The following is a 15,225-nucleotide window of genomic DNA, read 5'->3' as shown; positions in this document are numbered from 1 at the left end:
TATTCTGTTTCAGTTATGTAAAATATCATGGCTTCAGTGGATCCTTCCCAACAAATATATTACTATGCCAGTAGCTGCAGAGCAATATTTCTGACTCTGCACACACTCCTCCTGAGCTGTCTGCTCAGAAATACTCTTACACACATGCACATACAAATTTGTGTACTCTTAAGCTCCACACCTGGACTTCACAGCTTTGTGCTGTGTCTGCATTTTGTGTATTGTGCATACACAGGTGCCAGAATTTTGAAAACTTATATCTCTAGGCAACCACCAAAGGAGCCTCACAGACAAAAAAAAAAAAAAAAAAAAAAAAAAAAAACCACAAAGAGAACAATTGCAAAGATTTATTTAGCGCATTCTGTGCTTGGCACTTAGAAACAGAGTTCCGTGCGTAGGGCAAATCTTTATACACCTTTTTTCTTCATACATATTTTACATACTATTTTTATTGCCCTCTTTTATATTCATAATATTGAATCCCCCACTAGGCATATAAATACATTTATCTACAACACCTCACAACAAATCTCAATAATATTTGTATTCTGTTACTTGGTATTTGCATTTTCACACAAGTTAAATGCATAGCTTGCACCAAGCTACAATTGTTTTCTTATTTTTAAAGGATTTGAAGAAAAAAAAGAGAAAAAAACAGAAAAGAAAGATGTCAAGGCAATGATCTATTTGGTTAAGCAGAGATCATGTGGCAGGTGGGAGGCTGGAGAATACTCGACCTCACTGTTACTGAAATGCTGATGGTTTTCTATGGCAACTCTTGCATGCAAGGTGAGGGAGGCTGGCTGTACTGCTGTAGAGCAGAGCTCTCTTTTCTCATCACTCTTCCCCATGAGCTCAGTCTGGAGAGTTTCCTCCCATTGAGTGGAGTAGGACACATACATTGCACACAGACTGTTGTTCTTTTTTTCTTTTTCTTTTTTTTTTTTGGTGCATCACTTTGGATAATGTCAACAGGAGATGAGCCCCCTCTCCCCATGTGCATCTTTCTGAAGATCAGTCTCTGCTTGTGTCAGAGGTTCACTTGTGAGTTAAAACTTCTCTCCCTCTCTCTCTCTCTTTCTCCCTCCCTCTCTGTCTCCCATCTCTGTCTGCAGACTGGGAGCTGGTGAGCTTGACTCTTGCAAAGAAATGGTCAGTCAGGCAGAACCATAGTCTAAATGCAGAAAGCTCTTTGGGAAGAAAAGCTCCAGCTCAGCAGTAACATTCTTTGGCTACAGTGGGAGAAGGGGCAACTTCAGAAACAGGCTGAGCAGCTCTAGCAGTGATGGACGGTCTGGGAAGGGGAAGGCCTTTAGAGCTATGGCCTCTCATGGACAGTGCAGCTTTGCAGGATGAGGTCTTCAGAGACTTCCTTTCTTTGACACCTGGAGGAGCCAGTACAGGGACACAGCTCCCTCCACACCGAGAGCTCACACTAGCTGAGTTAATACTTAAACTGCATATTCAGCTGCTTCACTCCAGCTTCTCTTGAAAGCTATGCCCTTCTCTCTGCAATGTCCAGAAAGAGCAGATGCTCTGTGCCAGATCTGGAGGCTCCGGATTACAAGCTGCAGTGGCTGTCAGTCAAGGCTTTCCATGAGGTTTTTATGGCGCATACTTGGACAGCTTGTGTTCGTATTTATCATTACAATACTAGTTCCACTATAAGTTTAAAGGCAAAAAGGTGTGGGGAAGGGTTTGCCCACGGAAACGACGAAGGTCCAACCACCTTCAATTCCAAGGAGACGTGCCGCTTGTTAGACCATGTGCACAGACATCTGTGAGGAGGAGCCCTGAACAGCACCGTACTGTCTGTTGTCACAGGCGTTGGCTGTTTGCTGGTTGCCAGACGGAGGGCTGATCATGTGCATCCCATGATCCATGCCTGTTGAAAGGTATTGCCTCTCTCCAAAGGCCCCACTGGAAGGGGAGGAACAGAGTAAAGTGCTTTGGGAGGTGGTCAGTTTCTCTGGGCTTGCTGCCAGCCGTGGGGAAGCAGGAAAATTGTATCCGTAGAGGTTGTAGGGATTGTGAAGGGAGAAGGCATTGTAGGAGCTCTGCTGCATGTGGCCACCACCAAACATGTGTGAGGAAGAAGAGGTGGAGGCAGGGTTGCCCGCTTGCATGACATACTGAAACTGGGAGCTGGGGAATGACCCCAGCTGGCCACTGTACGCCTCCATCTTGCTGTTGGTGGGCAGGGAGGAAGGAGTAGGCATTCCTGAGATCAAGGATGGAGTCCTCTGAGGCATGAAGGTCTCTGAGGGCTGAGAGGCAGAGGCGGTGCCGCTCTGCAGCCTGTTGTACCCGCTGTCACTCAGCCCTGTGTAGCTCTGCAATGCAGCCATGTTGCTCCTGGCACACGGGGGATAATCGGACAGGTTGAGGTTGCAAAGCTGACTCTCCCGGCAGCCAACATTGAAAGTGTTGGGGGCCAAATGAAAGGCCGGAGGGGAGCAGGATGGAGAGAGAAGATGAGAGGAAGCAGAGGGTGACGGGGTCCCCGTGCTGGAGGTCGTTGGGGAGGTACCTGTACTGCCTCCTGAAAAACAAAACACATGGGTGATGTTCAGAGCCCAAGAACACACGTGCAAAGCAAGATGGTTTCATTAGAAAAGCAGCTTCTTTTAATAAAGAAACAGGGGTGGTAAAATGGCCACTGGAAAACTCAGCCTCTCTTGCCAAGGGCTCTCGCTTTATTAATAACATCTCTTGGTCTCTCCTGCCGCTTTTTTGCTAGGATTTTGTTTTTAAATGGAGGTTTTCTTCCCTTTAAAAATAGGAGAGGGAAGCAAGCGTGTCACAGAACATTCCAAGTCAGTGGAAAAAGTTGCAAGGAAACGCAGCTCCATCAGTCAAGGGATCTGCAATTTCCAGGCATGTTTACCTAGTCCCCTTTTTTTTTAAAGTCTCGTCTCCTCTCTCCTGCTCTGCAGGAAGACCACCAGTCAGCAGGCTGTATGGCTCTGCTACAAACATGCTTTATCGTCAGCTCTGGGGGCTTGCGGCAGGAAGTGGCTGAAAGCATGTTGGACTTTTGCACCATCCAACAATTTTCTGGGACAGCTTATGGTGCAGTAGTATTGATTTAAACTAGAAGAAGTATCACTAAAAAGAATGGGCACAGTTTTGAGCTACAGCCTGTTCTGCAGGGCAGAAAAAGGGAATGAGTTAGGATTTTCAAGCATGTGCTTTGACTCTGAGAGGTACTTGATATGTTGTATTGCTGGTGTTGTTAACAAAATATTGATGTATATGCATATGCATAGCATTAATGTCATATTTTATTTATGCTACAAATTACAGAGTTAATTGTTTTGTAAAAGCAGTGATCATGTTTTTTAGAGTACCATATAATACCACCAAGAACAGAAACAAGCTGGAAATATGCAATATGAAAAAGGTTATGGCACAATTTTGAGATTGAGACGAGACTATTATAAGCAAGATTTTGATTTGGAGGAAGCTACTTCACTCAACCAGGAAAATCAGTTCTGTGCTTAAAGGAATGCAATTTCCTGGTGTGAAATATATTTTTTTTTTCTGTTGTATGATTCTCTTTGCATAAGTACTATTTTTTTGCTTTAGGCAACTTACTCTGGAGGGTCTTGTAAAAGGAATTAAGGGATTTGACTAGGGGAGCAATAGAACCAGAGAAACAAGGAAGACAACTGGTGAGGTAGCATTTTGGACAGGCTAGAAGATACCAAGTGAGAGGCAAAGGGACTGGAAAAGAGTGGGTTAGAATGGGTAAGTGAAACAAAACCAAGACAGAAGTTGCACATTGAGGGGCAAAAGGAAAGGACAGCTTTCTCACATGTTGCCATGTGGAATAAAACCAGCAGAATTTTAAGATCAGTCTAGGTCTGGTGCAAAATGGGGGAGGAGGCCATGCTGTGTGATGAAAAGAGAAGGGGTGTTGCTAGTGACCAAGAGATGCACTAGCAAGACAAGTTCTGTTTCAGTGTATGGTGGCGAGAGTGTAAGTGAGATGATATCAGTCTTTCTAACACATCAAAAATGAAATTGAGTGGAGCATTAGGGTGAAAAGGTAGTTTTGAGAAAATAATTTCTTTTTTTAAAAAAAATGGTTTGGCACAAGAGCCAAAAACAAGAAGAAAAGCAGCCTTGGATAAGCACAGCCTGGACTGGCTGCAGTGACCCAGGCAGCATCGTGAAAATACATGTTCTTGTGTTGCTGCTAAGTCAAAGTAGCCGTTCCCATTACCAGCCATGGGGATGAATGTTTATTGCTAACAGCCCTTAGCCACTGACTCCTTCTGTCATTCATTCAGAGAAGCCCGGCCTAAAATGTCCATTAGAATTGAAAAGGGAATGCCAAGTTTCAAACAGCACTATGAACTCTCTGTATTTCCTTCCAGTGTACACTGAAACATTCAGATCTGCTACTGCATTTTATCTTCATAGCTCAAAGACCTCGTGTGAATCTCTGATTCTGCATTGGCTGTAGAAGGTACATTTCCCTGGATCTTTTAAAGTCTCTGGTGAATTCTGTTGTGCTAAGTTAAGATATCAATCTCCCTCCAGCTCTTTGCCCTGGCTCTCTTTTACAGGTTGTCAAAACTGTAGCAGGATCGGCAGAAGGGAACATGTGCCTCTACACAAGTAGTTTTTTTGCAAAGTCCGTTTTAGTTGAAATGCTGATAAGGTGAGTTTGAACCCAGATGCTGAACTATAGACGCATGTTTTCCTCTGTTAGCCCTGCTCTAAAGAGAGGGCAGGAAGGACAGCTGAGTTCATCTATCATTACTCATCTATCAAAGACCAGAAATACAGAAGTCACATAATGACAGAACAAATACCCCACTAAGTGGCATGTATTTAATCCACAGTATAGTAATCATGCACTTTATTCTTTACACCTCATATTTCATGAACAAACTTCGGATCATGACTTACTTGCTGGAGGTGTCTGAGCAATAAGTAAACATAAAAAACTAAACAAACATTTTTGTGAGCATTTTATGATCTATTTGAAATAAAAATGTGTAGAATACATGATTACCTGCAATGATTTCATTTCAGTCTGCCTTTATGTCTTAGTTAACCTAAGAAAATTATGCATGAGAGGAGCGCACACACTAGTTACCGTGAGCATTAGGCGTTAAACATCTTCTGAGGAGTCTATGGTAGAGTCATACCCATAACTGATGCCTTGGTTCCACAGAGCAAGAGTAGGTAGAGGCCTCAGATTAGGAATTGCAAGTGTTGCTTAACTGACTGTTGATGTTCCAAAACTGAAACACTGAATTGCAGATTTCAGATTATCCCCCAAAAGGGGCTGAAGTGATTCTGCTTTGAATTATCTCTTTCTGCAAGCCAACCAAAAAACCTGAAGAGACAACATAGTAACCAGGAATGACCCAAAAAGAAAAATATTCTTTTCTTTTCCCACCTGACTTTAAAACAGTCAGCAGCTAAGAGATCTATGGGCAGGAGCAAATGCCAGATCTGATAACTCCTTTTCAAAAATACTTTGCCACAAATCTCAGTCATAAGCACAGGACACAAAGTGCTTTTACCGCAGTAAAGCATAAGGCAGGATAGCAAAGTTTCTGTTCATTTACAGAATAATCTTTACACCTTTAAGGAGAATGGGTGACAATAGAGAGCAAGGCCCACTAGAGTAAAATATCCATTTCAGCTCACCGTCTTTAAAAGGCAAATAGCTCTACTCTGCTCTGAATTGTATTTCTAATTTGTCTTTTCTGGAAGCACTAAGTATGGGCCAGGTGCAACTTGGACTTTTGTGAAGTTATAACTTGGACTGGAGTTGTTACCAAGTTGGCCAAATACCCTTAGAAACAGCAGCAAGCCCAGCAAGTACATCCACAGCAACCTACAGTCTCAGATACACAGATGTATACGTCGTTTTAATGGAAAGCATGGGTATAAACCAATCTAGTTAAACTGATGCGCAAGGCTATGTTTAGATCAGAATTAAGTCAATGGCAACCGCATTTAAGGAAGAACAAAATGAATCTCTCAATAATTCTCCTCTCTTCCTTTTCTCTACCCACTACTGCCCCTGGAAGTAATCGTTAACTTCAACATCATTTACCATTAACGTCATAGTATCCCTCACCTCCACACTTATGATTCCAAAGTGATCTGGTTACCACCATGTCCGGTCTTCAGAGGATCATTTCTGGCCCTGCATGCATCAGTCCCAGGTATGTGCAGTTAGCAAGTCACAAATTCATATAAAATACAAGGTTTATAATGTCAAAGCCTCTGGATCTGAGCCCTGCCCTGCGTGGCAGATAAAAGTGTGCTATCTTGTAGTGTCCTGATGTTATTGTGTTCAGGGCTTAGCCAGGCACTGGAGCCATCCTGAAATGAGTCTGCTCTCTGTCTGGGCATGCAGGTGATAACTGAGGCAGGCCTTATCAAAGGAACAGGAGCATATCCAAAGAGAGGGAGTGGAGAATAGTCTAGTGGGAGGAAGGTCAAAATTTCCAAACTGACTTGAGAAGTAAAAATTCATTGTTGAGGAGGGAAAGCAGGAGAAAGAATTAAACCATAGTGGAACACAGGAAAACCTCATGGATAGAGTGGGATATAAAAGCAAACTTTCTTCCCCACCCCAGTGTTCCCTCTTGTGAACACAGTCTAGAAACGCTGGCTGCATGCCAGCATTGAATACATGACCACAAGGATTAGGGAAGCACCTACAGCTTGTCATTTGGATGCAAATAAGACCTGCTATTAAAATTTCATCTTAAATAGCTTATTACTGGTCTTCTTTCCTTCTTGTAACACGTGTCCTTCAAAGCATCACTCACAGTGCTGTCTTCTCATATGTTACAAATAGATCCTTGTTTTTGTTTTTACCTAGACTGAGATTCTGTTAAGGATAATTTCAGAATAAACTGCAAATCCAAACATTTGCAGTCCCAAGGGTATGTTGTGCCTTAAAGCCAGGGCCTGCAGCATTCTTGAAGCACTCAGCAACCCAGGGCATCTGAAAAGTAAGGGACAGCACTCCTACACAGTGAAGGAACTGCTAACTTTGCAATCTAGATGGAAAACACATCTGCCAAGCAGCCAGTGTAAGCCAAGGGAGCTTTCTGCCAATGGGGAGATAGGGGAGAGAGAGTATCAGTGCCAAGGGAGTCTGAAGCAATCGCCCATGGAAAACTTTCTGGGATCTCTCTTAGGAATAACACCACGCTAGTCAGTTGACCCACAACTTGTCCCAACATTCTTTATCTGAAAGCTGCACATAAATCTCACTTTGGACTCAACTGCAGTGTGCTTTCCCTGCTAATGTTTCCAGGCATCAGTTGCTACCATCACCTGCAGTGTCTCCATACAAACCTCCCAGTCCCTGAAATCCTTGCTTAGTGCAGAGGCAGAGCAAGCACAAGCTGAGACTGCAGTCAGCACAAGAATGGCTGAACATCAGGGCCACGCCCTGGACACTAGCAGAGTCTAGTCAGGTAACTGCACATAAAAGCATTAGCATAGTGTAAGAAATTACTGCCCTTAACTGACTAGAAGTAACTACACACATTTCCAGGCCATTGCAATAATGGGTAAATCTGGTCAGTTTAGCATGCTTTCCATGATGAAATCTTTAATCTGAAGCACTGGGTAAAGTGCTTTTCTTTTAGCACCACTTTGCAGTGAACTGTGCAACAAGTGGCTGCCGTACCTCAGCTGAGGAGATGGAGGTAACATCTCTGTCCTCTACTCCAACTTGATCACCTGCTGTTATCAGACAATATAGTAGCCTCCAACTCCTGGTGTGGCTGGGCTCCAGCAGTGATAATCTGCTGTTGACCATCTCATTAAGGATGGATTTGGCTGAAGGTCTTCAGAGCCTGTCCCTTGACCTTCTAGCAAGGTTGGAAACCACAAGGTGATTTATTTTAGGACTTCACATTTTGATATGACAGTTAGTGCAAAGTAATTGTTCATTCTTTGTGTGCAAAAGCTTCTTAAACAGCTCAGCCTACTTTCATCTACAGGCCAGTTTAGCTTAGCAGGGCCACAAATATTGGCTCTGGATTAGACACTGCCAGCCCACAGCCTAGAGGCTGTACTCAGCCCAGCAGGACAATCTGTCTGTCCCACAACCTAGGCCCAGGCATCTTCCCCTCAGACGTGAGCAGAACCTATCCCAAAGGCCAGATGCTTGGAAATTATTAGTGCAGGCAAGACAGTCTTGCTGATATCTCTCCTGGAGGAGTCAAAGCTGCTCCTTTGTAACACACCAGACATGTAGGCATCTCTGTCTTGTGATAGGTATGTGTCTGATCACTTGAGGACGAGAGAAAGAAGGGCTGTAGACGCTAGCAGCTCATCTGGCTTGCAGCTCTCCTCCTGGCGCTTTGCTTGAGCTAATAAGCCCTCCTGAGAGGCAGTTTATATTCACTTGGGCACAGAGCCATGCTAATGCAGCTCTCCAGCTTGCCAAATGGAGCTGGCCTGGAGCTGGCATGTGTCTGGCCAGCGTGGAGCACAGACAGAGGAGCCTGTCCGGGCGGACACGCTCTAAGTCACTCCTGAAAGGTCTGATTTTTGTGAAGTCTCTACAGACATGTATACATATATAAAGGGATTTTCCAAAGCGTGGGAGAACCAACTCTTTCCAGTTATTCACAGTGTTCTACCCTTTAACATGACGGTAAATAAATATGATGACATTTGAACAAAAAAGTAAAATTCCCTTCCATGAATGAACCCTAAACGTGACTTAAGACACTTATTTCCTGCCTTTCAAGTTACTTTGGTCAAGTGCCTTTGGTCACAGAACAAAAATGATGCACTTGTCCAAAGGTAGATATCAAAGATGGTTATGAGGGAGAGATTATGCAGACTGCCAGCTGATCTGACAGACTGATAGATTATGAGGCCAGAAGGTGCCACTATGACCGTCTGATCTCATGTCCTTTTATATTCAGGCCAAGCACAAACCTGGATTCATTCCTGCTTAAAGCAGTACATGCCTAAGTCCCGCTGGATGCCTATTTGCATCTCCAAGTTTCTAAATACCTTTCACAATACAGCCTTATGCAGTCTTCTGAGGACAGCATTCAACAGTTACTGCATATACACTCTGCTCTTCAGCAGCCTTGCTGATCCTTTAAGGAAAGATTTCTATGTTAAACTCCAACAGAAACTCTCAATTAGTGCTTTAAAGCAGATTTCTGCTTGCTGTAACTGTGCCAGTGCACCACATTATTGGGTGTTACTCCTGCTCCCACATTTCATTACAACTTTTGTTCTGCAAGCATAACTGACAGCCTGAGATCTCTCTTCCCACTTCTAGCTTTCAAAGACTCAAATTTAAAACTCTCAGAGGAACTGAAAGGTTCATCCTATCTTTCTTATGTCATCACTACCCTTTCTGAATACCACCTTCTGTACCTTAGAAAACCTAACAGCTTTGATGCCTCTTCTTACATCTCTCACTGAGCAAGGGCAGGGCCACCTGGTCTTTCAGAGGGAAAGGAATCTGCAAAGTTAAGGGAAAAAAAGGAAGAAGAAGAGGAGGAAAAAAAAAAAGCAGTGTCCTGGGTTTAGTGGTTTCCTCTAGGCTATCTTCTGTGCACTGGTTACTCCCAGGATGTTAAGTACTGAGTTTCACAGTCCCTGGAATCCAATCACACATTTTCTGCAGGAGTCAGTGGAATTTTCCATCCCTGGTTATCAGCAGACCAAGCCACAAGAGTGATAGAAACGGCTTCCAATGGCTGTGACATACTAGCCTCTCTCTTCATTCTTTCCCAGTTTCTAGGAATAAAAAGTTTCCTCTTTCAGGGGAACGAGAGCCGTTTCTTTCTTCACAGAATGTAGCTGGCTGTTTTCTCTCTAAAGTCCTTGGCCATTTATCAAATTATGAAGCTGCTGTAAAAATCTTTGAAAGGCCCAAATGAGACCCAAAAGCTACTGCACGCTGAGTTGCTGTTTTGGTAGGGAAAACATAAAGAGTTCTTTGTAGTTCTTTGAGATATAGCAAAAGGCAAAAAGGATGATACAGCAATAGATTTCAGGGGGAAAATACGTATTACATGGTAGAAAAGTGAGGAATGAAAGGGGATTTTAAGATTTTTAAATTACAAAATGTCTTTTTACCTTTAATTTTCCTCAGACTATGGAAATTACTGGAATTATTTGTAAATCTAGAGGAGGTCAGAACAATACTTCTCATCTCTTTAGCTCTTACAAATTTCTGCAACACAAACAGGCCAGCCAGCAAGTTAGAGTTACAGTTTGCCTCAGTCCTCCTCCAAGACAAAATATATTTAAGATCCCATGATAAAAAAAGTCAACCCTTTTTTTCTAATGTGGACAATTCCTAAGGAAAACTACAGTTCAGGACTTCTGATTTCTATTCCCATCTATATCCTGAGTACCAAGACAGCTTTCCGAAAAATAAGAGACAACATCCCCTTTCCAGTTCCCCCGGACTGTCTGTAATACAATGGATTTTGCTCCTCGTATAATGGCACAATGGCCTTGAGGTGACTCCACACTTTCTCAAGAGAAGACTCATTGGACCTGGTTTTCTGTCTTGTGTGCAGCAGTAGTGTAGCACATACACTGCTTTTGTGAATTGTACATCAGCTCCTACAGAAATGTTCCCTGTTTCCCTTCTTCAGGTACAGTCAGAATAAACTGACTCAGGCCTAGAGGACAATGGACCTCCACTTTAGTGGAGAAAATTGCTTGTCAGTGGTAATTATGCACTGTCTCTCACCTTTACAACTATTAGCTAGGCACAGACATTGACACACTGGTTGTAGACCAGATAGGTACCCCAGGAAGTGATGCTGAATGAAAAATTCATGCAGGAAAGGAAGCCCTGTGACATACACCCTTCAGAAAGCCACAACAGTGGCTTAAAACTTTCAAGAAAATGCTGCAACTTTGCAGCTTAGGTTAACTGAAATCGTGGCGATTTCTTTGACGTTGACAAATGTAAACTGAACGGAAAACCCGTGACCTCTTGCCTTTCTTGGAGTCTGCTTTGGTCAAACACAGGCCCTGGAAGCTCCAAGGTACATTAAACAATAAAAAATAACAAGACACAAATGCTGGAGGCACCAAGGTTCAAAATTTCTAAATTGAGGAAGAATGCAGCAGTATTGTATCAAGCCCAAAGCACATGCCACATTCCACTTGCAATGAAATAACACATCACTCCAAGGAGATTATGCAAATCTTCAAAATGCCATTGTTCCCCATCATTCATTTAAAATCTGATCACCACCCATGCAATAACAGAGATTTACGCATCAGTAATTAGACTTCAGAGTAAACACCTCTCTGAAATAAAGGAATGTTTCAAGCTCCTTTCGGATTATCAGAGAGTGGCACAGACTCTCACTCTCAGACTCTTATGTCACATCTGGGAGGGTATTTTAACTTTTCACAACGAAAGTTGAGATCTTGAAGCACCAGAAACACCCCTTCCCTAAAGAAAAACTGTTTGCAATTCTACCAAAAAGAAGCCGGAACAGTTTGTTCCCCATTATTTCTTTTAAACGAGGCAATCTCCTAGCCATTTGAAGTATGCAGCAGAAACCAGCACTTCATCCCAATAACTCTGGCAACAACTGCTCTGTTTCCAATCTCCTTTGCAAGGTCAAAAGAATCAAGAAGAAAACTGAGACCAAACCCAAATATCTGACCTCAGCCAATAGCCTAGACTATTCACAATTGATTTCAAAAGGGAATCAGCATCCAGATTATCCTGGTGGCATTGCTGAAGGATCTGATGGCTGCAGTTGGGAGGCAAGTGGCCAAGCTGATGCATTCACGGATTTCTCAGCTTCCTTTGACATCAGCAGCTCCACTCTCATGGGAGACACTATTTTGGGGATCTGGGATCTCAGATTAAGGCAAGGGGATCTTGACAGATATTTGCTTCTTTCTGCCTGCAAGGGCCGCTGATGTGATGTTCTGAAGGGCTCACTCTTGCCTCCATTTGACACTAACACCCACTTATGCATTCACAATACTGTTTTTGGATGGGTGTGATCAGGGCAGCTCTCTGAACACTATGCCTAGCGTAGAGAACAATATACCAAAGGAGAAATGATTAACAGGCAATACAGATACATCATTAGCAAGACAGAGGTGATGCCTGCAGGAAAAGAGTAACACTTACAGATGGGGAAGGTGGAAAAGCAGCAACACCTCAGCTCAGGGTATCTGTCTCCTATCTGCTGATGCATCATGCAGTCTTGGAGTCTGTCTGGACCCATCTTTACTACAAGAAAACATTGTCTGTTCCTTTCCAGCAGTGAATGAGTGAATTGTACCTCTTCCACCCAGAAGAAAGAGCCTTCTGTCCATACCTTTGTCAGCACAAGACTACAGCCATTATGATGTTCTCTCTCAGAGAAAGACTGGGAGTTATACTCAGGCTCCAGTTTGAACAGTTATGCTGTGCTGTCTTACCAAAGAGCATGCCCCTCTTTGTCTCTGGCACAATTTTAAACAAATTTCAAGCTCTTGATGCTAATCTCAGTAACCAGTTACAACTGCAGATGTTCTAATAGGTGACCTTCCTACCTGAGATCCCCAAGGCAAGAGCAATGGATTTGTTCAAGCAGATGGAGAACAGATTGAAACTGTTGAAAGAAATTGGTACACAGTCCTCAGCAAAGGCACTTTCTCAAGCAAAGAAATCCCACTTGAAAGGAAAGATGCCTTGAGAATTCACCAACTGGAACTAAAATCTTTGACCCTTGCAGATATGGTGCACATGTATCAAAACAGGACTTAATGGAGAAGTAAAATTTTGTGCTGCAAACCTGCTAATATACCACATCATGTGACTCTCATACTGATTCTGCAATTCTGCTTAGGAGACAATTCTTTTTACCAGCTGCCAGAGTACCTTCAATTTTATTTCTTGCATAACTCACCAGTTTTTACAGGAAGGATCAGATACTGATCACTAGTCTAGTATGGCCACAGTGTCATCCTGGTCTCTCTGTGTCCTGGAAAAACTTACATTCACTAACAGTGATATGCTCATCTTGATAGCCTGTAGGAAACTGCGTATCAGATAGAGCCAGCAATGGCTCTTTTCACTCTTGGAAAGTGACACAGTCCAGAGTTACTGGAACTCTTATTTTCTTCCCCCTGCCCCCTTCTTTTTATGTTCCCTGTTAAAATCAAGAAACTGAGCCACATATTTTTAATAATGAGAATCTGGATGAGGTTCAATCTAAATTTTGAAAATATATCCCAATTAAATACTTTAATAGATTCTTGGCTTTCTCCACATCTCATTGCCATGTGCATTCAATAATCCCAAGCCCCCTTTTTCGCTAGTAACAAGTAGACTGCAGAGTGGGTGACATCATTCTCCAAAAGGTCAGCCTCTCCTAAACCGCTGTTTTCTGAGCATCTGTAAGGTTCTGTTTGGGGGGACTTTTTAAAACTGGCTGCAGATCTGCTGTTATTGTGTCAAAAATGGTGCTTGCCCTTGTAAAGCTATGATGGCTTTTAGGTTGCTTACTCTAAAACAGAGGTTTTGTACCTGTGCCAAGGGTTCACTGAGAGAAACCATATACCCTCCTCATTAGTAGGCCAGCACAATGACCACTAAGGCCTCAGACCTGCAATGACTTATTCATGCACTGTAGTTCAGCAGTGGGAAGTGCAAAATGGTTTGTGGACCACTGGTGTCAGTCACATCAGCCATCTGTGTAGCTGGTTGTGATATCAGGCTCTCCTGTTTGTGGGGCAGCTGAAACTCTTCATTGTGTAAATTAGAAAGTCACTTAATCCTCATATGAAACAGCTGCATCCAGTGCTCCAAGTATCGATTCTGTGTGTCACTGTGGCCCTTGTTCAACATATAGCTTGGGCCAAACAAATGAGCAAAACACTACAATGCATGTCGAATGGGAGAAAGGATAATGTGGAAAAAATTACAATACCTTTAGATAATTGTATCATGTGGCTGCATCTGGAATACTCTGTGCAGACTTGTTTTTAAGAAGCGATTAATGACCTGGAAACCCTCCCACTTGAAGAGAAACTGAAATGATTGGCACTACTCACAAAGAAGCTCAGAAGGGGGACACAAAACCTGTAAAACAATTGATTGTATAAAGAAGGTGGATGGGAAGCTTCTGTTCTGCTTATCTGATAACATCCCACATAAAGGGATGAACTTCCAATTAAAACAGGAAAATCAAAGCTGCCAGAATGAAGTATGTTTCACATAGCCGTGACATAAAAATGTGGAAATCACTGTCACAAGAATTTATCAAGGATGAGTGACATGAAACCACCATTTTCAGCCAGGCATTCTTTTTCCTGTAAGATAGAACAGGCTGCAGAAATTCAGCTCTTGGTTTTCTTTTTGATTAACAATGCAAACTGAGCTCTCATTCCCAGAAATCTTCTCCAGCCAACATATCATCCTTTTTTTCTCTGAATTCTTCTCCAATTTCTTTGCACACTTTAAAAATATGTACTGTAGAAGACCATATTATAATGTCAGTTCATAGCAGGGAAATTGTCTTTCCAATGTTTCTCAGTATTCGTTTCTACATCAAAGATTGCATGTTCCTTTTTATCACAGCTTTATCACACACTTGCCTGTCCAGTGGCTTATCCACTCTGACCTCCAATTCCTTGTCAGTGCCAATGCTTTCCAGGATGCAGAACCTCACTCTGTGGGTATGTATGCCCTATGTTTTATTCCTAGACACATGATATTGTATTTGGCTGAATTAAAAGCCACGCTTCATTTGAATGTATGCAGGTTACCAAGCAATCTCTCCTGTTCTTTGTGCCCTTGTCCCCATCGTTACTGACCACACTGCCAGTTTTTATGTGATTTGTACTTTTTATCAATTGCACCTTTTTTCTAGTTCTGGATTAGTCAGTCCTGGAACCAGTTTCTGAAGAGCAACACTAGAACTGTCCCCACTGGATGGTAATTTCACATTTACTAATGGTTTTGAGATCAGTCTGCTACTCATTTCTTATTCCATGCTAATAACATCTTTTTCATCAGAATGATAGGTGGCATCAAGTTAAATGTTCTCCAAAAGTCCATCACGCATATAGACATACCTCTATCAGTCAAATCTGTAATCTAATATGATAATTCAATTAGATTTGTCTGACAGAACTCATCTGGAAAAAGCAGAAAACACTTCTATTTCACAAAAAAAAAAAAAAAAAAAAAAGCAAAAGAAAAGCTAAGAAACCATAGCAAACCTC

General features: G+C 42.5%; 1 protein-coding gene across 3 annotated transcripts in view; it reads right to left on the bottom strand.

Moving 5' to 3' along the window:
* Positions 1–332: 332 nt before the first annotated feature.
* Positions 333–15,225, bottom strand: part of TBX15 (T-box transcription factor 15) — a 103,984-nt gene continuing 89,091 nt past the window's right edge. For all 3 annotated transcript variants that reach the window (XM_026104862.2, XM_064519472.1, XM_064519476.1), the window contains exon 8: positions 333–2,542. In XM_026104862.2, coding sequence (XP_025960647.2) covers positions 1,758–2,542 — 785 coding nt within the window. In that variant the 3' untranslated portion in view covers positions 333–1,757. The remainder of the gene's footprint in view (positions 2,543–15,225) is intronic.

The sequence above is a fragment of the Dromaius novaehollandiae genome, chromosome 1, assembly GCF_036370855.1.
Source record: "Dromaius novaehollandiae isolate bDroNov1 chromosome 1, bDroNov1.hap1, whole genome shotgun sequence".
In the NCBI taxonomy this organism is placed as follows: domain Eukaryota; kingdom Metazoa; phylum Chordata; class Aves; order Casuariiformes; family Dromaiidae; genus Dromaius; species Dromaius novaehollandiae.
Note: the sequence above shows the minus strand (reverse complement) of the source record. Positions and strands in the feature narration are given on the sequence as shown.